Raw genomic sequence first — 22,760 nt, 5'->3', positions numbered from 1 at the left:
TGGCGCTTTTCATGTGGAAGTGCGTCAGGAGCAACGCGAAGATTAAGCATGAAAAATGAGACGACAATCGGACGTTTTATTAATTAATATAATATGAGGAAATAAGAGTCTATCGCAAAAACCTTCGCTTGGGAGCGATAAGAAAACAGACAAGATTACTTTTTTGCATAACTACTTATTAAAAATTGCAGGTAACTTTGTAAATCTTCAATAATTTATTTATAATACTGAAATTGGGAAGGTAATTTTTACGTGTTAACAAAATATTAACAACTGTCTCTTTGAAAAATCAGCAGATAGTGAAAAGCGGTAGTAGAGTGTGCTCATTATTAGCAAGGTAAATTTACTTAAAGACGAGCTCTTGCAACCAGGCAGGTTGAGGATAAGGCTTTTACGTTCTATCCGATATTGCATTACTGACGAGCTTTATTTACTTTCTAAAACCCCTGTGAAGTGTGGAAGTCATTTTTTAATTTGCTTCGTGCTCGTATAAATAGTTTTTAATAAAAGGCATTATTAGAAATTAATATTGGGAGCCCGAAAACGATGTAACCGATGTACCGGTCTAGTGGAAGATATGGATGGAGAAACACTAAAATTGTTTGTCGTTTTGTTATACCTAAATTATCCAAATCTATGCAAATGTAGCCTAATCTAAACATGTTTTATACTAATTTTATCATTGACGAACTAGCTCCCAAACACCGCTGTTATTAGTATAGACTATAGCCTATGACAAATATTTTCTCTGAAAGTTTTTGGATCTGACTTGCTATATTATTTCGTATTTATTACCTCGTATATTTTTTTACGTTAAACCACTTAAGGCGTAAGAGGCGTGCCTCAGATAAATACCACTATAAACAAGTTTAGGTGAAGTTTCCAAAAGCTAGATTCATATTTAGCATATATTCAGACCAGTGCAGGAAAGATCAACCTTTCTTGTGTGGAAGTGTAGCGCACTGCTGCTCTGTGTGACTGGTTTTTGTTCTGCTGGTTTCTTTGAGCTCTCTAATAGTTTTTAGTAGAAAGCTATTGCGGTAGAACATGTTGTTTGTTTGCACTGAGGTGGGTTGGCCCAGACACTGAGCCCTAGTCTTGATAAAGTGGTCTGGTCTGGTTGATTGATGACTTTGGTAGAGTAGAATAAACCTTTTTCTTGCTGAGGATTTTCATTAGCAGACATAGTCGCTGTTGCTGTCTTATTTATTGAACCGGAATAGAATCAAGTTTTTCCATGGTATCAATGATTCTCTAGTGCCTTTGATTCATGCTATAAACCTTAATGCTTGGTCTCAAACCTGCTCCAACCTATCTATTTCTCCCTTGTTACTTGGATCCCAGGCTGTAGTTGCGTACTCAAAATGATGCAGACAAAGAGATTTACATGCTGAGAGCTTAGACATCTGAGGCGTCTAATGAAGTGCAGGCTTGATCATGCTCAGTAGCCTGAGTGCTGTTATAATTATAGACTGTATATGCTTATTGAATCTCAAATTTTCTTGTAGTGTCACTCCACGATATCAACTTTCTGCTACTTGCTCCAGTACATTGACGTTGAGCATGTATACTGGCATAGAATCCTTGGTGGGGCTGTTGAACACTAAGATTTTTCTCTTGTTGACATTAAATTCCATTCCTCATCTTGCTGCCCATGCTCCAAGTTTAGATAGGTTTTGCCAGAATAATGTAACATCCAGGGTGGATGAGACTTCCTAATAAAGAAGAGTATCGTTGGCCAACAGATCTACGGAGCAGTCTTTACTTTCTGGCAAATCGTTTATGAATAGTAAAAATAGTGCTGGTCCTGAAAAGATCATCGTGGAACACTAGATGAAACTAGGAAAAAGCTAGACCTTCAGCTATCCCGTATGACTCTTTGTGATCTGCTATGAAGAAAGCTGTAGATGCTCTAATAAGTAATCATCTATTTCTTCAACCTTCATAAGCTTCTCCATCAGTAGAGCATATGACACTTTGCTGGAAGCTTTTGAGAAGTGTAGAACTGCTGCGGGTACACTTTTATGTTGGTCAACAGACCTGTGAATGTTATTGGGTGTTGCACATAGCTAAATCTCACAAGATAGTCCTCTCCTAAACCCATGTTGTCTATTGTGGAGGTATTTCTCTACTTTTGCGAGCAGATTTCCTAGTATGATATGCCCTTAGATCTTGCATGGGATGCTAGTTAGTGAGTTAGATCGATAGTTATTTACTTCATCTGTGGATCCAGATTTGTGTATGGTCGTAACATTGCTTAATTTCTATGCTAGCGACAGATTTCCTTGCTCTAGAAATTTGTCAAAAATTTTAGTGAGACAGCTTGCAGCTTGTGGGATGTCAATCATTAGATCTTTTTGAATGCCATCGAGATTAGGAGCTTTACCAGGTTCAAAGCCTCGTATCAGTTTTACCACATTTTTCACATCTGTGTTTGGAGGATTAACAACATGAGCAGTTGTCTTGTTCGCTAAGTGATGATCCTTGTTAAATTAGCTGTAAAAGAAGCTATTCAGCATAGTCGCACGACTGCGTGGTTCATCAGTAGCAGTTGTGGCGGCTTGTTTCAACCTTGTATGGTTCTTAGTTGGCTTTATTTCCCTCTAAGGGCTTGTAGAAGGGTTTGATATTTCCTTTGACTAAAGATTTACAAATCTGGCTTTCAATTTTTTTTTCTTGATTTTTTCATGGCCCTTTTCGTCTGTTTTGCAAGCTTTGGTAAACAATTGTTGATCAAATGAGTCTCCACTTCGCGAAATCCTGTAGAAATTTCTTTGTTCAATAACAAGGTTTTGACTCTCGGTAAACCGAGATGGTTTCGCTATTGGGCGATTGACTATGGTCTTCGTTGGTACATATTCATTAACAGCATTTTGTAAATTTGTAAAAAACAATTTTCACATTTCATCAATGTCTGTCATTTATAAGAGGTTGCGTTTAGTCGTTTCAAGGACTGATTAAAACTCATTAAAGTCTACTTTGCAATAGTTTAACAACTTTTTTGAACATCATGTTTGGTGAGAGGTTTGTGTCAATCTCAGCAGTTACTATAGAGTGATCACTTGAACTGGGATAGATGACATGGTGTGTGAGTATCATTTGTGATTGATTTGAGCAGATCAGGTCAAGGGTTTTCCCATGTATGTGGGTAGGTCTTTTAACAAATTCCCAAAGGTTATGTTGGGCTATAATGTCAATAAACTCTGCATGTGCTGATCTTACAAGAATGGTTTGATTGCGTTGTTATGCCAGTCAATACCAGGTAGGTTCATATCTCTCACCAACAAAAGGTGGTCCTTAGGAAATGGTTTCAATAAGTTTTCTAATGTCGTATTAAGAAATGACAGGTCTTTAGCTTTTGGTGGTTGATAATATTATCCTACTAGCGAAGACTCTGGAATTCTCACAAAGGCTATTATTATGTCATTGGTGCCATTTGGTGTTATCTGTTTGCTTGCAGTGATTCATTGATGGCAATCAGTACTCCTCCCCGTGAATATTCGTTTTTTTTATAAATAGATATATTGTTATAATAAAAGATTTGACGACTGACTTTGAATAGAGTTGTCGATGTGTGTCTCAATTAAGCATACTCTGTCATAATCACACTTCTCAATGGATCATTTTTCTGTTTTGCTTTTTAGTGATCTGGTGATAAATATAGATGTTTGGAGATAAAAATATGTTTAAACTACTGCGTCGGTTTTCTGACTTTGGTATTTGGCCGGAATTGTTCAAATACTGCCATTCCCCAACTCTAATTTGAGTTTTCATGTTTCTGATCTGGTACTGCATGTTGTTTTCTGATTCCATTTCTTAGATTTGTTGCCTTAATGCATATTGCTGATTCCTAACTTCCTTACTTTTATCAAGCTTGCTGAAAATATTGGCATCTTGTTGTGTGCCATTTGCCACACAACAAGATGTGTGGCAAATGCCACACATTTGCCACACACATCTTGCTCCTTTAGTAACTACCATTTAGCTTGTTCACAAGAAAATTCTAGTTTGATCGGTTTAGTAGTTTAATAGGTTTGGAAATGGATTGCCTTTACTGGCTTCTTAGGGTATGTAAAACAGTCTTTTTCAAGCATCTTAGTTACTTGCTCAAAAGTGCTCTTACCATCTTCTGATGGGATGCCATAGAGTATGGTAATGTTTTTCCTGCTCTCTGCTTGGCTTTGTTCAAAGTTTTCGACTAGTAAGCTTCTAGCACTGGAGTTGATCTCGATACACTTCTGAGCACTTTCAGTGTTGCTTCGAACTGCTGCTGCATAGGATGTTTTCATCTGATCCTTTCTGTTCTTCAAAGCTACATTCTTCATTTTCAGGGTTGTATCAATTTTGCTGATCATCTCCTTTATTTTGCTGATCATCTCCTTTATTTTCTTGAGTTTGTTGATTGCGCCAGTGTTTGCTCCGAGAGATCAGAGGTTAGCTTCTCTGTCTCCTTCGGTTGCCATTTTTATTTGCCAACGCATGTATCACTAAACCATTTCACATCTTTGCTGTCCATTACATCTAGGAATGACACCTTTGCAGTTTGGAAACCTTGACATTTACCACAAAATCATCCTTTGCGCAAGTCACGCCTTAACCATTTAGTTGAACATTTTTGAGATACTCCTTTACTGTTTTTCACAAAACACTCTTCTAGGTTGCAGGTATTATGTTTGTCTGGCGGACCTTTAATGATGGTGGTATTCATGCTGACGTTTTTAGAGTGCTAAAATGTAAAGTAGTAGCAACTTTAAAACCTAGTATACTTTAAAATTGGAAATTTAGAACTAATTGGCTTGTTTATTTCTGGCAAATATTTTGAGGCAGCTCTGCCATAGGGGTGACTTTTGAGAAATATTTATGTAAAAGTTTATATCAAATTGATATCTCACCATCTTGCTCTAACATAATGTCGTAATATAGACAATATTTGTGTATTAAATTTTACCCTCTCAGCATGTTTTGATGTAGGCTAGCTCCATTGCAACATAAAACGCAGTGTTTTGCACAATGCACTGCCAAAATGAAACAAATGTAGGCAGCTTTTACTGATTGTGTACTTTTTATTGTTTTTTCATAGAGCTTGCCTTTGAACCCTTCAAACATACACTATGTTTCTGCAATACTCAATTATATTTCTGTCTAACTCAACAACACTATACAAAATCTTATTGCACAATGGTTTAACAACTATTCAAAATACAACTAAACATCATTTTCAGTGTCATGCAATTTGGTAGCTTTATATTGTTTTGCAGTTTGCACAGAACTACCAGTGTAGTCCTCACCTCAGTAATAGCTGGTTTGGCCTTTTTTCATTCAGGTATTGCTGAAAATTAAAAAAGCTAAAGGCTATTGTTATTGCTAAAGCTACGGTTGTAGTTGCTAAGCTCATCGTATTTTGTTAGAAACATCAATATATAGAAGCTAGAAATAGTCTCATGATTGCAACCACACAGCAGTAGGATTTATACGCTGGGAATCTTATTATTGTTATTAATCACCTTTCACAAATGACAACCGTTGAATATCGTGAGTTCTCTTAGTCACAAAAATCTTTTAAAACTTGCGTGTTGGCACTGGTTAAAGATTAGTGCCTACGGTATTGCGATTGCTGCATTGACCAGACACAAATGTTACAATCTTTGTGATGACCAGTTAGGTATGAATTTAGTTGCTTTGCACATTTTTTCTATATTACATATACCACACTCCTTTGCTTCCAGTAATGTTAGAAATTTTTATTTGCTTTATCTCATGCCAATATTTTACCAATTAGCTCAAAATGAAAGATTATAACTAAACACTCAGACACATCATCAGTACAGACTTTGGTAACTCAAATAGCGACAAAAAATTTTCTGTTGGAAGTCAAGAATGAATTCTGTGAATTATACAGCCATATTTGTATGCATCTTTTATTACTTCTACGTTATGGCTTATAGGCGAGAGTTGTTGACTCTATTATTTTTCTTGGTCCTTATTTTCATTCTTTGTGATTACTTAGCTCTGTCCTCGTAACCTCATTACCAGCCCCAGTTGTGAGACAACATAAAGAAGTATTATGAGAAACTAGCGTTTTATGAGCCAACTGCATCAAACAACTTAGATTTCACGTGTAGACAAAGATCGGTTTAATTTGCTGTTAACACTATGGGTATCAGTTATTCAAGATTTTGCAGCCAATTGGTAGTCATGGATACTGAATGACCAAAGAACTCACGAAACCCTTAGTTTGGGCCAAAGATAAAGCTAAGCTATTGTCATTCAGTTCAAAATTTTCTTCTCAAAAATAGATGGCCTTGGCATTGCAAGTTTAGCTAGTAAGTGCTGTGTCTGCTCTGTCATCTTTAAATGCGCATAGTTTAATTTGATGCCATTTAAAAGTACATGTGTTGATACTGTTGTTATAGTAAATATTTCATCTCTACCATTTTAGACTAGAAAGTAGATAAATATTTGGTTGGTAGAAGTCGTGACCTACCTTGAAGCATTTAGGTACTATTTCAAACTAATAGATTAAGTTTAATATGATTTATTTAAAAATAAATTCACATGCTAGATCTGTATACTGACAAGTTGGTGACCAATATTGCTTGACTTAGGACTCTGAAGAACATTTAGAAATAATAGATTTAGAAATAATAGTAGTTACATGATATACACGTTTCCACGGTCCTAAAACAAGTGTAAATGCATGTGTATCTTAGCTCAGTTAGTGTTTCCATCATCTGCTAAAATCTACTGAAATATGATAAGACGTTCAAAAAGAGAGAAGCTTTTAATAATCAGGTGTCAATGACTATCTTAGAGTAGTTACTCAGAATACTACTCTAAGATCTTGAGATTTAAGATTTGGTTTCTCGCCATCGTCTTTTAATAGTTGTCACAGACAACATAGTTGTCTCAGTTGTTAATATTGTGACATTGTACAAATGTGAACATTGTACAAATGTGAACATTGTACAAATGTTAACATTGTACAAATGTGAACATTGTAAAATATCTCAGAAATATTTCTATACTTTGCGTGTGAGTTGGGCTGTACATTTACTGTTATATAAAATGCCGTTTAATAGTTTTACAACTTGTAAGTATTATAAACAACGATTCTTTTATCTGGTTTTTAGATAGGCTCATTTTCTTGTAAAATCAAGGATACATTACAAAAATGTCAATTTGCATTTTAATGCTTGTTGCTTTGAAGAGATGTCTCCGATTCGCCTAGATATAGCTTACACAGCTGAGCTGATTGTACCTTACAAAAGATTAATTTTTAAAACTGATTTGGTAGTGTGTTTGGGACACCTGGTCTTGATGAAAATATTCTGTAGTTCAACTTTGGTTATAGTGGTTTCAAGAAGGTTATCTAGCTTTGCATCTAAATGTAGGTCACACACAAACTGTTGTTTAAACCTAGAAATTGAAAATTATTTAATCAATAAGTGACAAAACCTAAAACATTAATATAAGAGACAATATTATATTGTTTGTATGTTGTATATATTGCTTGTATGTGCAGACAGGATAAAAATTAAAAAACGAAAATTACTTCATGGTTTTAATTTTACAAATTAGTATTAAATTTTGCAAATTTATTTATGTAATCTCTCCATTTTTTGTTGGCCTTTACTCTATCGCATGCTCATGCAACGTATGCTTCTTTAGACAATAAAGATAGCTATGAATAACTCAATGGTGAAATACTTAAGCCTGTGCTTCCTGTCCGTGCAAACAGCCAGCCATGTCCTTATCACCAGATACTCTCGTACAGCGGATACAAGCCACCCTTATCTTCCCAGGACTACAGTCGCACTCGTTGAAGTCACCAAACTCCTTATATGCATTGCTATACATTTTTGCAACAAAGGTATGTTTTGTGTAACCTGCTCTTAAGTCTTCAATTTTCTTGGTTTCCTTAACTAGAATCTCAGGACATTTGTTATGATCATTTGACCCATTTTCATAAGACCAGTTGTAGATAATGCGCAAACACGAATAAAGTGACTTATGTTTGAGTTTTTAGCATATAATCTAAATGTGCAAATCGAAGCAATAAAGATTGCTTTAAAAAATCGCATTATTCTAGTTACAGTAATGAGTAATAAAATAATAATTCCTGTAAATCCGTTGTTTGTGCTGTTCAGCATGAGCTCAACTCCAATTTAAAATCTAAAGTTACTTCCCCATGCTTCTTACTTGAGTTTCACGAGCAGGCAACTTTAGTTTAAACTTATTCAAAATTGGCTCATATCTATCATTTATTCTATACAAATGTTACATAATGACTTTTTTATGATGCTTTTTTATGGTAGACACCAAATAATGGGTGCTACATATAATCTATGCTTTGACAGTCTCTGGTAAGCCGTCAAAGTATAGATTATATGTAGCACCTGTTAGTAATCATATGCACTATATGTAGCATCCTATTAGTAATGCATTTTGAACCAAGTCATAGTGCATTACTGTTTTTTCGCATTACTGTTGACTGTCGTAGTCAACTGCTTTTGATCATGTCTCGTGTCTCGTTTTACGTTTGTATGGTGTCATGCTTAGGCCATCAATGGTGATTTTGCAGGATTCCGAATATCTGTTACATTTACTTCTATCCTTGATGAGGTTGTGAGAAAACCCAAAGAATGCTTGAAGCTTTCAGTACCAGCTCTGCTTTATGTGTGCCAGAATTGTCTTCTCTTTGTGGCTCTGAGCAACCTCAACTCAGCCACTTATCAGGTAAACCAGTGGTCCCCAACCTTTTTCTCACTGCGGATCGGTCAGCTCTTGACAATTTTCCTGCTGGGGTTGAAATAATAATAATATTCTTCAAATTAATAAATTATTCAAATAGTATTAGCTTATATCCTAATGCTGCCACTAGTATAAAAAAATCTGTTGCGACTCTTCACTGCTCTACAAGGAACTACAAATCGTAGTTTCTCAAGTAATATTATTCCAATAATAATAATAATAACAATGAAGCATTCAAAACTGCTTTGCAGTTTTCAAGGCTTTATTAAAAACTCCTAATTTTTTTAGATATTTTAAATTCCACATTGGGTTTGAAAAAATAATCACAGCAGCATGAGTTAGAGCAATAAAAAGGGTCTGCAGAAACAGTCTTAAGATAAACCTTGGTCTATAATTTATGTGCCAGTTTATGTAAGAAGGACAGACTACAATTTAAATGTGGTATCTTAATGTGAATACTGACACTATGCATACAATGTGCAAGTATAGCAGGTTGTAAATAGTGTTTGTACACATAAATGTTGATGATGTTCTTAACCTTGCCATAGGTTTAGTTGCGTTCTGACATAAATAAGTCTTAAGTGATGGGCTTGCACACTAGTTTAGGTGTTCAGAACATACTGTAAATGCCAGACTGATGAAAATTCTGGAGTTGTCTGTCCACATAGTTACTAACTCTTTATTGCAGCTAGAAAACTGACTGGTAAACTATATTGCTGCATCCCAATTCCCAAATAAGACCTTGATTTTCGATACACTGGTGTTTATTTTTAATATTCAAGTTTTTTTTTCAAATCCAAGACTTCAGACTTTTATGATGGTTTTCACACTAGAGATTTTGTTCTCCTTGCTATGGTCAATGGACGAGTTGAAAGATCTGTATTATTATTATTTTGTATGTTCATAGGTACAATTATTCAGACGGCCGACAGAGACTAATGTGGCTGATTAGCTCGGTTGCTTAGAGCATTAGTCTAACATACTGGATGTCCTGGGTTTGAGCCCCATATTGGCCAGATTTTTATGAGTGCCAATTGTGGTACATATAAACAACTGCTATTGTAACAAAATAATAAAAAGCTTTGATATCCATCTTCACCATTTATGACCATTTAACATTGATTCAACAGTCACCATCTGTGAGTTCTTTTACACAGAAGGAATTACAATGGAAATTGTAGTCAAATACACATAAATGATTTCCCGTTCATCAATTATGAAGGCTTGTGAACTAAGAGAGCGATAGATATCATTCAGCTTGTATTTTATTATTGTGATTTTCAAAAATTGCATGGACATAACAGACCTAATACTATCTGTGGTTTTCATTTTAGTAAAGGATTGCTCACAACTTTGCTTTTGGTTGCAGGTCTGTTATCAACTTAAAATACTTACGACTGCTCTCTTTTCTGTATTTATGTTGAGCAAGAGGCTTTCCTCGACCCAGTGGCTCGCCTTGCTTCTCCTGACCATCGGTGTAGTTTTAGTCCAGGTAGGCTATTACGTTCTCTTTTTACAGGCACACTGACGGCTGTTGTACCATGGGTACGCTATACTAAATCTTCATTTTGTTTTCATTTTATTGAAAAGTATATAACAATTAGAAATACAAAAAAGTGCAATGAGGGCACACGTGCGCAGTAGCATAGCTATTCGATGCGCTGTACCCTGGTTAGCAATTAGTTAATCAGATGAAAGAAAAAAAACACAATGACTACTTGAGCGATTCAAGGATTTGTTGCGTGAGACTTGATTTGAATCATCCAAAACTGCTTATCTGTTGGAGGTCAGCGGACCTCTGACAGATAAGCAGTTTTGGATGATTCGGAGGTCCACTTTGTGGAAGTCAGTCGACCTCTGACAGAGCATATAAAATAAATGGTAAATATCAAATAAAGCGTTTTACTTTATTTACTATTTACCAGTTGATAATTTCCATTGAATGGTTTTCTGTAGTGCAAATAACTTTTGTTTAGTCATTTTATCACATACGGCAGAGTCCCCTCACACTAACTCCCAACCGCACCACGGTGAATCCAGTTACTATTGAGTTATTGCTGACACTCTTACTCACTCTGACAGTCACTACAAGTGTTTGGTAAACCACTGTGTTTAGTGTGATAGCCTGCTGTTGGCTGCCTAGATTTACCCTAAACACTGCAGATTCATGCAGCTCTATTTACAGTGTATAAACTACTATTGACAACATTACATTAGAACTATTTTGGGGTTTATCAACAGAGCCACTGGATTCCTTACTTACTGAATCCCTAGCGTTAGTTAATATATATACCTATACATGTAGGTTATGAAATCAGAAGATGATGGGTCGATGTCTGACAGTACTCTTGGATCTGTCTATGCAAGCATGATGGCTGTTCTGCTAGCTTCCTGTCTGAGCGGTTTCAATGGAGTCTACTTTGAAAAGGTGTTAAAGAGCTCTAAACAATCGCTATGGATTAGAAATATTCAATTAGGTTGGTTTTCAGTCTCTTCTATTGTTTGTTGTAGATCTTTTTTAGTAAGTTACACATTCTTATAGATTGTTGGTACATGAAACACTGGTGAGAGCTGTGTGAATAACAGGACAGTAACAGAGTTGGCATACCCCAAGTTTTTCTATAGTAGCATTCTTGTTTTTGTTTTTCCAACAACCTTTAAACCTGTGCGTTGAAAAATGAAAATGCAAATGAAAAATTGTTAGCAGTTGTTAAAAAATTTGCCTTTTAAACTAGAAAACAAAAGTACATGCCAATTATGGTTCTTACATAATCGAGATGAATGACACAGGCTATAAACAAGGTCACAATATTTATTTTTCTAAGATGGTAGAAGGCAGGTGTGTCCCAGCCCAGCGCAGGTGCGATGTTCCATTTCGTGTAACAACTGTAATTATCTAGTGATTACCAAGGCTGTTTGCGTGGGTGTCAAATTCAATAGCTTTTTGAAATGCGGATTCACCAACAAATCTCGTAATTCTACAAAGTAATTCTGCAATCGCCCACTGCATCACCAATGTATTTGGTGTGATGAACTTGTGGGAGAACGGCTGTTTCCAAAGAATTGAGATGCAGTCTAACCTCAAAATATTTGTTTAGATATTGAATCAGGTCACTTGCTGTATGTTATTAGCCGGAGCCAGCATCCTTATTGCATTCACATCCCTATATCTATTTGACTATGAGGCCATCCAAACTGCTGGATTCTTTCAAGGCTACACTTGGGCTACATGGGCCGTCATCTGCCTATCAGTATGTCAGTTTACTTTCTTCTGCTCTATTCTGTATTTCGACTTCGCTATTGCCACAAACATACTATTACACTGTCAAACTGAGTTACTATCACCCTAGGTATGACATTCAAAGTTTTTAGAAACATTTGAATTTGGTACATCAGAATCTAAAAACAGTTCTTTCACATTCAGTAGACGCTCCTTTTATGTAAATTACGCTTAATGTAAAGAATTTATGTAATGTTTTTGCTTTGTATTATGTAAGAAATTTTATATAATGCTGCAAATCGGTACAAGTTTTCAACTCGATTTGAACAATGAGAGTTAGCTGTTTTCTCTATTGCCTCACTTTCAGAGAAAACAATGTAATAGAGGTATGTCTATTGCCGGAAAACCTCTATTTGAACGCCACTAATATTCTTTGATCTTTACAGACTCATAATAGAAAGTGATCAGGAAAAGTGTGCACAAATTGGTACTAACCAATGGTACTAACAAAACGACACAGTTACATAAGTAACAATAAATCCTTTTGTTAACGCTGTATTGGTTGCCAAGATTTTAGTGACAGTGTACCTGAGAAGATCGATTGTCACAATCACACTCTGTTTCAAAGTGAATAAGGTCTAAATCCGATCAATTGTCTTCATATTTGTTCATAATGTGGTTTACAATCGGACCTGAAGACTTTATCGCGTCTTGATGGATGATAAGAATACTCTTTAAGAACACCACACGATGTAATAGCAACCATTGTTATGGTAGATCATACCTTTCTTATTGTAATGACATTGAAGTCCGTTTTCTAACTCCAAAGCTGTACAGTTTTCTCTTTAAAACTTTAAAAGTGACACCATCAAAATAATTAATAGTTAATAATTTACCTAAATAAAAAAAATTAATTAAACTACTCAGAGTGCTTCCTTGTTTAACTCGGTCTAATACAGTTGTTCCCAACTGGTGGTCCATGGACCCCTAGGGGTCCACAGGAGGTTTTGAGGGGGTCCACAGGCTGGTGCCAGTATTGATTTTTCTAGCTAGATATTTACAGCTATTTATGTCATAGTGGTTGGATCAATGATATAAAACCCTAAAAGGATAGGCAACGGCTATCATATGGGCGGGGTTTAATCATCGAAGTCTGTTGGGATTGTGCTAGCCCGAGTTTCGGGACTAATGCAATTCTCGCGGGGTGGTCGCGTTGTTTTGTTAGGTTTTTGGGTTTAGACTTTTATTATCTATGTGCTTCAACCGCTGGATAGTACCTGATTTTCTGTTAGTAGTATAAACAACAAAACCTGTAACCAGCAAACACGTAATTCTCTCTTTCCCTCTTCAATTTCAACGATATACTAAGATCCATGGAAAATAAGACATTTCAATTTACCTATTTTACCAATTTTTAGATTGGTAGGGGTCTTAGTATATGCTTAAATTTAAATATGATTTACCCGAAATCACCCGAACAACAGCCTTTTTCCCTAGTTTTTAATTGATATTTTTCCACCTATAATATAAATGACAAAGTATTTTGCTGTTGTCACATTGTTTGACCTGGCCAATAAGATGGGACAGCTGCAAAACTGTGCAGTTTAGTTTTCATACTCAAAATCTAAATGTAAAACCCAATTTGGGTCATTTCACAATGGCGTCTATTAATATCATGAATGCTTGTTAATGGCAGCTGACTGATCATAATTGTGACAATATTTGTCAACTATATTTATTTGACAACAAAATGAACCCAGCAGATCGGTAAAATAACCAAAGATGTTTATGAAGATAAAACCAAATCATGAAGAATTTTGGCCTTCCATGATTCATCCATATCCACAGACAGCCAAACACACCCTTCGAACTCTGCTCCCATTTGTGTCTACATACTTATGCGAGTCCGCTTTCTCCTTCATGGTTGTTCTCAAATCGAAACAACGAAAATGACTGGGACTTGAAGACGACATGCGATGCGCTTTGTCAACCATTTCCTCAAAGATTGAGAATTTGGTGAAAAATAAGAAGTACAATTCATTCCACTAACAAACTGACTCCTAAAAATTAACAGTCAAAGCAATTTAGTATAGCATTTCTTTATATAAGTAAATAAATAGAAACATGTCAAATCTATTGACTCTTATATTATTCTAATTTATAATGTACGCCAATTTACAATGCATTGTTATAAACATCATATATTATGATGTTTATAAAGGGGTCCATGACTTTTAGATAAAGAGCTCAGGGGGTCCATGGCTCCAATGTAGTTGGGAACCACTGGTCTAATACTTCGGCGTATACGAAAGCCAGTTTAGCAAAAATGCTGAGGTCAACAGCATTGATGTCACTTTCCTGAAGGAGAGTGCAGAATATAGGCGACATTAGCATCACTTTGTCTGTAGAAGGGTTAAATTTATCATCTGAAAATTTTGATGAGCTAGTCGAAAATTACAGTGCCACGGCATTCAAATAGAAGTTTTATGGCATATGCTAGTATATAGTATAGTACTAGTATATATACTAGTGCTCTGACAGTCTAGTGTGCTTTGAGAGATTGTCAGGTGTGTAGATAAAGCACAGAGCAAAAGTTGCTGCACAATTATTTAGAAATACCCGAAGTCAGTCGATTGGTGCAGGTATTAGAATGTTGGTCTGCCAAGCTGAATGTCAAGAGTGGAGTATGGGAAAAGCAACCTTTTTATTAACCTCAAACCATAGCTTCAGACAAACGGATGGACAGACAGACAGACACTGATCTTATTATTGCAAATACACGCACATATTTTTTCACTTTATGCCTTACGCTTTCAGCAAATTACTCTGCAGTAAACAAGTACCAAATCAGTGAGCACATGTTGTAATACATGTTATCGAGAAGGGCAAAAATGCGATGCCGTGTTTAAATTTAAAGTTGTGAATGTAGCTTTTGAAAGTACCAACTTAAATGCTGCCACAGTTTTTGCATCAACGAAATGCGACCCAACGAATGGAATCCAATGCTGGAGATGTCACATGATAGTAACCACAATTAATGACCTTATTAGGTCAATATATACAACATTTACCATTGTAACTTTTAAATGAAAGTGTTTTGTTTATTTCTGTGTATGTGCTCTATTTATGTGTATGTGCTCTATTTATGTGTAATTCATACTGTACCGGCTGCAGCGCCTGCTACAGATCTATACTGATTGCAATAGTCTTGTTGGTCATGGGAGTTTAAACTTTTTTTCAACATATGGGCTCACATTTTTCTTCTGGTATAGCTTCACGCATAAGACTAGATGCAGTGTTGAACATGAAGCCATGAAAGATCGGCATGTGTAATAAGTATGCACCCAAGTACGTATCGATAGTATAGCCAGTTGGACAGCGAAATGTATTGGATAAATAATAATAAATATTGGATAAGTAAATGTCTGTCTGTAGAATTGGATGTCGAGTTCAAACCCAGAGTGTAGTGGATTTTTAATTCTTAAGCTATCGCTACAACTGGACACGCAAACAACCATGAAGATGGACATATATTTAGATCTATATCTTTTGATAATATGCAATGTTATCTTTTGTTAATGACAGTATCTTTAGCCTGAAAGTAGTGAGAAATTTACAAGTATAATCTTTAGACTGCGTGTACAAGCCGCAACCCAAACTTTTAGCTTCACAAGTGCGGCTTATACACCAGGATTTACGGTAGTTCTTTAGACTACTTAGTAAGAGTAGTTGTAAAAAAGCAAGGCCATATTCTACCTGTCTCAATCTTCACCTACATGCTGTCCATCTGCTGTATCGCTCAGCTTAGACCTTAACTCACCGTATATGACGATAAGAAAATCCTTTTATTGATTATGACTTTATTTACTTTCTCACTTAAATTTTACCTAGTATTATGTAGTTTATATGTAGTTTTGCTTAGAGGTTGACTTGCAACAAAATTCACATTACTATGTGTAATTATCTAAAGCATTACTAGTTAATTTTTTAAGCTTCGGGCCGAATTAGACAAAACAATGTAATCTCGACATACAAAGCAAGTATCGGGTGGATTAACTTTGAATGCTGAGGTTTGACAGTGCCACTCACTATTCCTTTATAATTGCTAACAGATCTTACCACATATGTACCTACTGTTAACTGGTCTTATGAAATTTTTGCTAATTGTGTTGCCTGACTGCATAAATTTTGCTGGCGATGCTAAAACTATACATACACAAACCAATAGTCACCAAGATTTTGTTGAAAACATGATGAGAATAAATATGAGTGTTTAATTTTTACACAACTATTATTTTGTTATGACAACTAATGAAAAGAAATCTCTAGCAATCACCAGAATGCAGTTTTTTTATCACTTACGGAGCACAACAATGGATTTATTTTTAACTATTTATGATGAATAAATTTGAAATTTGAGAAGATGTAAAATTTTGAGATTTCGCAAAAACATGCATCTACAAGTTTTTATAGGTTTTACTTGATCCAATTTTGGAGTTAACAACTATTTAATGGGGTATTACAATATAAAACAGTTGCTGTTATTGTAATATTTTGAAATGTTTTCAACAAAGCAATTTACATTGCAGCATATTGAATGACAATTGAGACGAATCACTTTGAGATCAAAAAAGCAGGAAAAATGCTGTTTGGTTCATTATATTCAACAATGATTGGCTAGTGTGTGGTTTCACAAAATTGGTAGTTTCATAGAAGATTGGCTGTAAGGACACTCGTGTTTCCTAAGAAGAATCTTGCTTTATATTAGCTTACCATATTTCAGTCATACCCTTGCTGGCTGTAGATGAGCTAATGAAAGTAAGTGTTCAAAGCTGAGTTCAACATTCAATTTTACTTTTAGTACTTGCAATAATCTTGGCTATAGTGCTCAGCCTGTCAGAATTAGTTAATGAAACATAAACAATACAAAATTATTGATTTGCATAGTCAGTCCTCTAAAGAGGCCATTTATGAAAATTTTTCAAGTTTTATAGACGGCGTAGGTTGATTTGGGCCTTAATGCATCTTTTTAAATAATTGAGTTCTAAGTAAAATCCATGTTTATTAGGCATACACCGATTACTTGCTAACAAATATTTAAAAACTGTTGATTGTGCTGTAAGAAGTGATACACAGGGAAGTTGGAAGTAAGGATTTAGACCAGGTAAAAGAACGAGTAGAAGAGTAACACGAAATGTATTATATTTCAATATTTCTGATCAAAAGTGGACTCGTTAAATTACTAGAATTTATGACTCATAGTACTACATACCGTTTAATAGAAAATCATACTGCACAATATTTAATAGTATATACTTCGACATGATGTCGGATGGTATATGACATGAAAATATTTAGGACTGCAATAATTGCTGTTTTTTTGTTGCTAGGTTGATGATGCTGATCGCTGTGTGAATGTTGTGTATTTTGATTTCAGGTAATTAGTGGCCTGACAGTGGCTATTGTTGTCAAGTATGCTGACAACATCCTCAAGGGATTTGCTGTCTCCATTTCAATCTTAATCTCTACATTTATCTCATTTTACTTTTTGGATGACTTTGAACCCAATTTTGGATTTTTCCTAGGTGCTCCTATGGTCATTGGTGCTACATTTTTATACGGTATGAACTTTGAAAAAGCTAAGCCAGCATGACTAGCACATGCAGGGTCCATTGTATAATAGCTTACATATAATACCTTTTGTTTATTTTATGGACCGTTTTAATTTATAGACCTTTGTTTGTTTTCCCAAGCCGTTATATAGCTGTTTATGTTAGTTCTTAATGAATTGTACTAAAAATATATGAACTGCCAACTCCCTCATTCACTTAAAGTTCTATGGCGAGGAGTTGTGTAGGAAATGATTAGCGCATAAGCGAAATTAGTACACAGATGCACACAACCTGAAGCTATATAACTACACATATGCTGCAGAACCTAACAGATTAACGGCTTCTAATCTGACATGATTATATCCATGTTTGCTAATATCTGTGCAAATGTTACAAACTAATGAAAGTTTTTGAAGAAGCTGCTATAAGGTCTGCGTATAAGCATGCTATGTTTTTGTAACATCATGCATGTATATTAAATAGCGGTGGAATGAATGACCGATGAATACACTACCACATAGCAGGAGTGATTCTTATTGAAGAAATCTAAAAAGTCAAACAACATTCAGCTGGATTTTCAACTACTAATTTTAATGAAATGCGCACAGCTTGTAGCAAAACATTGCAGTACATTTGATTTCAGTTGTGATATATGTGTACATTAGATGGCTACAGTAAGATACATAATAGTGCTATACATTTGTATGCCATTTCTGCTTGATGTTTGGCTGACTATACATTACAAAATAGTTATGCACACCATGTCCCTAATACCTGCACTGATCCAACACATGGGATATTATTTATTGATGCAAATTATACTGTGGCCGTGTTAAATGTGCGTGTGATTGCATTAATCATATTCAAAACTAGTAAAAGCTCAACTTGCTTTGCTAAATTCAAACAATGCTTCACAAAGATGTAAGCAACCATTTTCATCAGGCGCGTTTGGCCATGATAGTGCCAAACTAGTCCTATGAGTGATAAGGGATAGACAAAGAGCTACACCTGGGCACTGGCAGCATGAATGTTGTGGATATGGAAACTCTCGAAAATGAGGTTAGTCTTCAAGAATATATGACAAGGTCGGCGAAAGCAGCTCATGAATTGAAACAGTGAAGGTATATTCCTTGTTGTGTAGATACCAAAATCATCGACAAGTTTAATAGAATAAAATACCAATAAAAGCTAATTAAAGCACACATCACCAAATTAGGAGGGTGAGTTCGAGTGACACATGTGGCCATAGCGCATTGATATTCTTGAATGGAGTAGAAAAGAATATATCATGAGCGTAGACAAAATGTGTTATGTTAACAGAAACTAGTAATTAACGATTTCGTTAAAATGCTAGAAAGTCAGGCAATTAATTAAACAGCGTTTGCTACAATCAATAAGTTGTCCACATAAAAATTGAACACTGAGACAAGTGCAAGCTTGATTTTCTGTTGTTATATACACTGATTACATACAACAGTACCATAACGTATGTTAGTTAACATAGGGTTTATCTAAAACTAAACCGAAAATCAATTTCTAGCCAACAAATGTATAATTGCATATGAATGCTATGGGTTTACATCAGTTTCCAGCAAAACAACAAATTATTGTATTGTTATTTTATTGTTCGATGGAAATGCACCAGTTCTCAACCTAAGCTATAATGCAGTCTTCCATAGATACAGATAGTAACATGATGTAGAGAACTTTTAAGCCTCCAGCAACAATGTTGATAGATTAAATAGTGACTGAAAGTTAGATATTTTGAGATTAATTAGGTGTAGCTTGAGAGCGACTTTGTAAAATAGCTATACTTAATATGATTGGACTGAAGTGAAATGGCGAGCTACCTAGAAGTTTGAACACGAATAAACACATTAAAATAACTGCGTGGCAAGTTAGGCGTTAGAAATTAATATTAGAAATCAACATTAGAAATAAATATTCTATTAAGACTTTGGAAGCCCCCACAAACACAAATAAGAACACTTGTGAGTATGATGAAACAATCACCAGAGTAAGTTGATAAAGTAACACCGCAAAATAATAAAAATTATGTTATATTAACTTTGTAAATTCATCGACTTTAACTGAATTCGGATAAACTCTGTTGGCAACAACAAATTTAGCTTTACTTGCATAAAGTTAACTTAATAGGAAGAAAGAACTTGGTCCGAGATTTTACAGAAAAATTTAGTGTTTGAAAGGAGTTTTATGCTGAAAAACTGACAATTCCTAGACCTTTGTTTGCTAAAGTTTACCCAAACAACAAAGATGAAATTTTTTTTGTATTTGCTGAAAAGTTCGAGACACGATCTGTCAAATCATCAGTATTGCTGTGAACTCTTATGCAAATAGTTTGAGATTTGAAATCGCTAAATGTACAGACCATATTGGCCAAAACTGAAAGATTTGCTTTTGTTGCGGATGAAGCCCTTTTATAAACTTTGAAGATGGTAGTTATAAATAGTACAGCTTTACATTATCAAAACGTTAGAACACACTTTTAATTCATGCAGATGCATGTTTGAATAAAACCGACTTTGGAGATATTATCAGAAAATGCTGTTTGTTCTTGAAGCTCTAAGTATTGCAACGGCATATATCAAGTGATCAGCTTGAGCTCAGCACACGTTAAATCAATGATTCTATTAGCAAATGTCAAGGAGCGCCGCACTTAGTGCCTTGTTTGAACAAGCGCCTGAACAATTGTATCAATGCAGATCGACTATCTAATTATAAAGTATATACAATATTAGGTTAGGAACTAACATTTACTTGCTAAACTAAACCAAGTTTGTGTACATAGGTTATTGAAACAGGCGTAATTGGCAGCTTGTAAATCGTTGAACGACAAACATTCGTGCTAGATTTATGGCGTTCATGTTGTCATTTTCCATTGCAATTCATTAACGAAGCAAAGCAAACGATTCTATCAAATGTGAATATCGGTAACATCTAATGGCAACTGCTCATCTCAGTTTACAGTTTGAAGGAGTTAACGCCTTTCGGAAGAAGGTATTAAACATACTACTAATTATAACGTGTTATATGCCACAAGCACTGTAGACTTTAAACATTTATCATGAGATTTAAAGAAGAGGGTGCCATGTTACTAATGTTTAACTTAATTAAGATATTTGTGTTCAACATAAATGTATTTGGAGGGAGTGTTCATCCAACGCTTTCATCACACGGGCTACTTGTTATATTGTTACCAGAAAGTGATCTCACCCAGGATCACATGATTAAAATCATTTACTGCACTCACGGTGTGGACATATTATATTTCCTTTAGCTACTTCATATATGTATCTAACTTTTATTTTGTAGAATGGTTATAAACCTGTGAGTAATTTTCATTCTACTCCAGTTTTCTCGATGTTAACTATTATTTACTTCAGCAAAAATTTTTTGAAAGTCAAAACAGAACAAACACAAATAATATGTGTGGGAAGCCAGAATATGGCAATGAGTCATGACATACAAGCGAGATTTGACTGACAAATTGTTGTGATAATGCGTGGCGATGACAAAATGATTGCAGGATTGCAGTGATGTGATTTTATTAGTGACAAAGAGTGCAAACCCTTTAGCTCATGTATATTATTAAAACATATCTTGTATACCGGAAGGCATTTAAACCAAACAATTCAATAATAGATATGGTAGTACTATAGAGCTAAATTTGATATTAGGCATTTAGCACTAAACATTCTCTCAATTTCAGATGATTGATAGCGCAGAGTTGCTGAGAAATCTATAATTGTATTTACATTTCATACAATCACCATAGATTACAAATAGCAGACAGCTATGCTCCGTAAAATCTATTACATTTCTGGTATCAATATCATCTTTTGAGTACGCCTGGTGACCGGCGGTACATTGCAGCTGTAAATTGCTTGTATATAACACATTACCTAAAAGTGAGATGTCTCATAATGAACTTTTTGCCGCTGTAATAATAACCACCTTAAAATTTCCCATTATTTGGTATTTGTGTTACAAACTCCACTAATGTAAAGCAACAAGAGGATCTTGAGAACGAATGTTTTAACGTTTAACAATTATACCTTGCAGATAAAGTTAGCTAGACGGTACCTTGAACAAGTTGACAGCGCGATTGCTCTTACAATCAACAAAAATTTGATGGAAAATGTAAAAGTTCCAAAAATTACAAAAACTCAAACATGGAAATCTTCAGCGCTTCCCACGAAAGCAACAAAAACAACAAAGGTGAGCATAAAACCATTTGACAGGCATTTTATTTGGTATCTACAATGACGATAAAGATAGTTTTGCAAAGATTACTGATAGAATTGCCGGAAGGAAAAGAATATACAACCACTAAATGGATGAAAAAAGATTAATTTTGCCGACTACTTTGATTGGCATCTGCTAAATTTTATGAATACCTAATCTTACTAACTAAACCAACTAGTTAAATATAAGATATTATTTTTGTAGGGTATGCTATATAGGTCACAACTATCTAATATAAGCAGAGCGCCGATACATCTTCCAGCATTGCCCCAAGTCAACTACCAACAAATATGCCAACGAAAAACAGTTCACAATGGTGATGAAGAGAATATGTTTGGGGAATTGATTGTTGATCGAATCACAGTGCCATCCTATCCGGCAAATATCAAACTCAATCAAAGAACCATTATACCTCCGATAAGGAAACGGATGCTCAAACATGTAGACGGCCACAAAAACACACCGCATGCCATCTTTGAGAGGAATGATGTTGGAAATATGGTGGTTCATGTAAAATGGAATGAGTCCTGCAAGTGCATGAGATGCAAGCTTATGAAGAATGACTATGAAGTTGGCCGTAATGAGCATTACACACAATGGGGAAAATACCCGTGTGTACCAGATGCAGTAATTAATCGGGATGAACAAGACAGTTCAGACGATGATCAAGGTTGATGCTGTTTTACTGTGTAAAGACTTTTGCAGCTGAGTGACCTTCCTAATTTGACCTGGTGCTAACTTGATAAATTTATGCTCATAACAGGAGACACTAAAAGCAAAAATGAAATTGGTTGACAGATATTTTTACACTGTTAATTGTTAAACTGTCTTATATGTTAACCTTACAGTGTGATGTTTGCATGGATAATATTTAAACTGAATTTTAGCATTGAAGTATTCCGCACAACAAA

General features: G+C 35.1%; 2 protein-coding genes across 3 annotated transcripts; both read left to right on the top strand.

Moving 5' to 3' along the window:
• Window positions 1-40: 40 nt before the first annotated feature.
• On the top strand, window positions 41-17,788 carry LOC137389718 (UDP-N-acetylglucosamine transporter-like). 2 transcript variants are annotated; one of them, XM_068075797.1, is made up of 7 exons: window positions 41-191; window positions 7,669-7,870; window positions 8,582-8,736; window positions 10,121-10,243; window positions 11,057-11,228; window positions 11,884-12,002; window positions 17,409-17,788. In XM_068075797.1, the coding sequence occupies exons 2-7, from the start codon at window positions 7,684-7,686 to the stop codon at window positions 17,622-17,624; spliced, it is 972 nt and encodes a 323-aa protein (XP_067931898.1). In that variant the 5' UTR covers window positions 41-191; window positions 7,669-7,683; the 3' UTR covers window positions 17,625-17,788. The 2 variants fall into 2 exon arrangements, with proteins under 2 accessions (XP_067931898.1, XP_067931899.1); XM_068075798.1 differs by lacking the exon at window positions 41-191 and adding an exon at window positions 293-337.
• Window positions 17,789-18,606: 818 nt separating this feature from the next.
• On the top strand, window positions 18,607-22,758 carry LOC137390711 (uncharacterized). The gene is made up of 3 exons (XM_068077034.1): window positions 18,607-18,642; window positions 21,667-21,822; window positions 22,054-22,758. The coding sequence occupies exons 1-3, from the start codon at window positions 18,607-18,609 to the stop codon at window positions 22,522-22,524; spliced, it is 663 nt and encodes a 220-aa protein (XP_067933135.1). The 3' UTR covers window positions 22,525-22,758.
• The last annotated feature ends 2 nt before the right edge of the window (window positions 22,759-22,760 follow it).

Source organism: Watersipora subatra, chromosome 3 (assembly GCF_963576615.1).
Source record: "Watersipora subatra chromosome 3, tzWatSuba1.1, whole genome shotgun sequence".
Taxonomy (NCBI): Eukaryota; Metazoa; Bryozoa; class Gymnolaemata; order Cheilostomatida; family Watersiporidae; genus Watersipora; species Watersipora subatra.
This window is presented reverse-complemented; position numbering and strand designations above follow the sequence as displayed.

Bases quoted from the DNA above. Each gene is read 5' to 3' on its own strand.
- LOC137390711 (XM_068077034.1), top strand. From the start codon at position 18,607: ATGAATGTTGTGGATATGGAAACTCTCGAAAATGAG. The intron at 18,643-21,666 runs GTTAGTCTTCAA...TATACCTTGCAG, and splicing joins TGGAAACTCTCGAAAATGAG to ATAAAGTTAGCTAGACGGTA. The intron at 21,823-22,053 runs GTGAGCATAAAA...TTATTTTTGTAG, and splicing joins AAGCAACAAAAACAACAAAG to GGTATGCTATATAGGTCACA.
- LOC137389718 (XM_068075797.1), top strand. From the start codon at position 7,684: ATGAATAACTCAATGGTGAAATACTTAAGCCTGTGCTTCCTGTCCGTG. The intron at 10,244-11,056 runs GTAGGCTATTAC...CTATACATGTAG, and splicing joins TCGGTGTAGTTTTAGTCCAG to GTTATGAAATCAGAAGATGA. The intron at 11,229-11,883 runs GTTGGTTTTCAG...GTATGTTATTAG, and splicing joins GATTAGAAATATTCAATTAG to CCGGAGCCAGCATCCTTATT.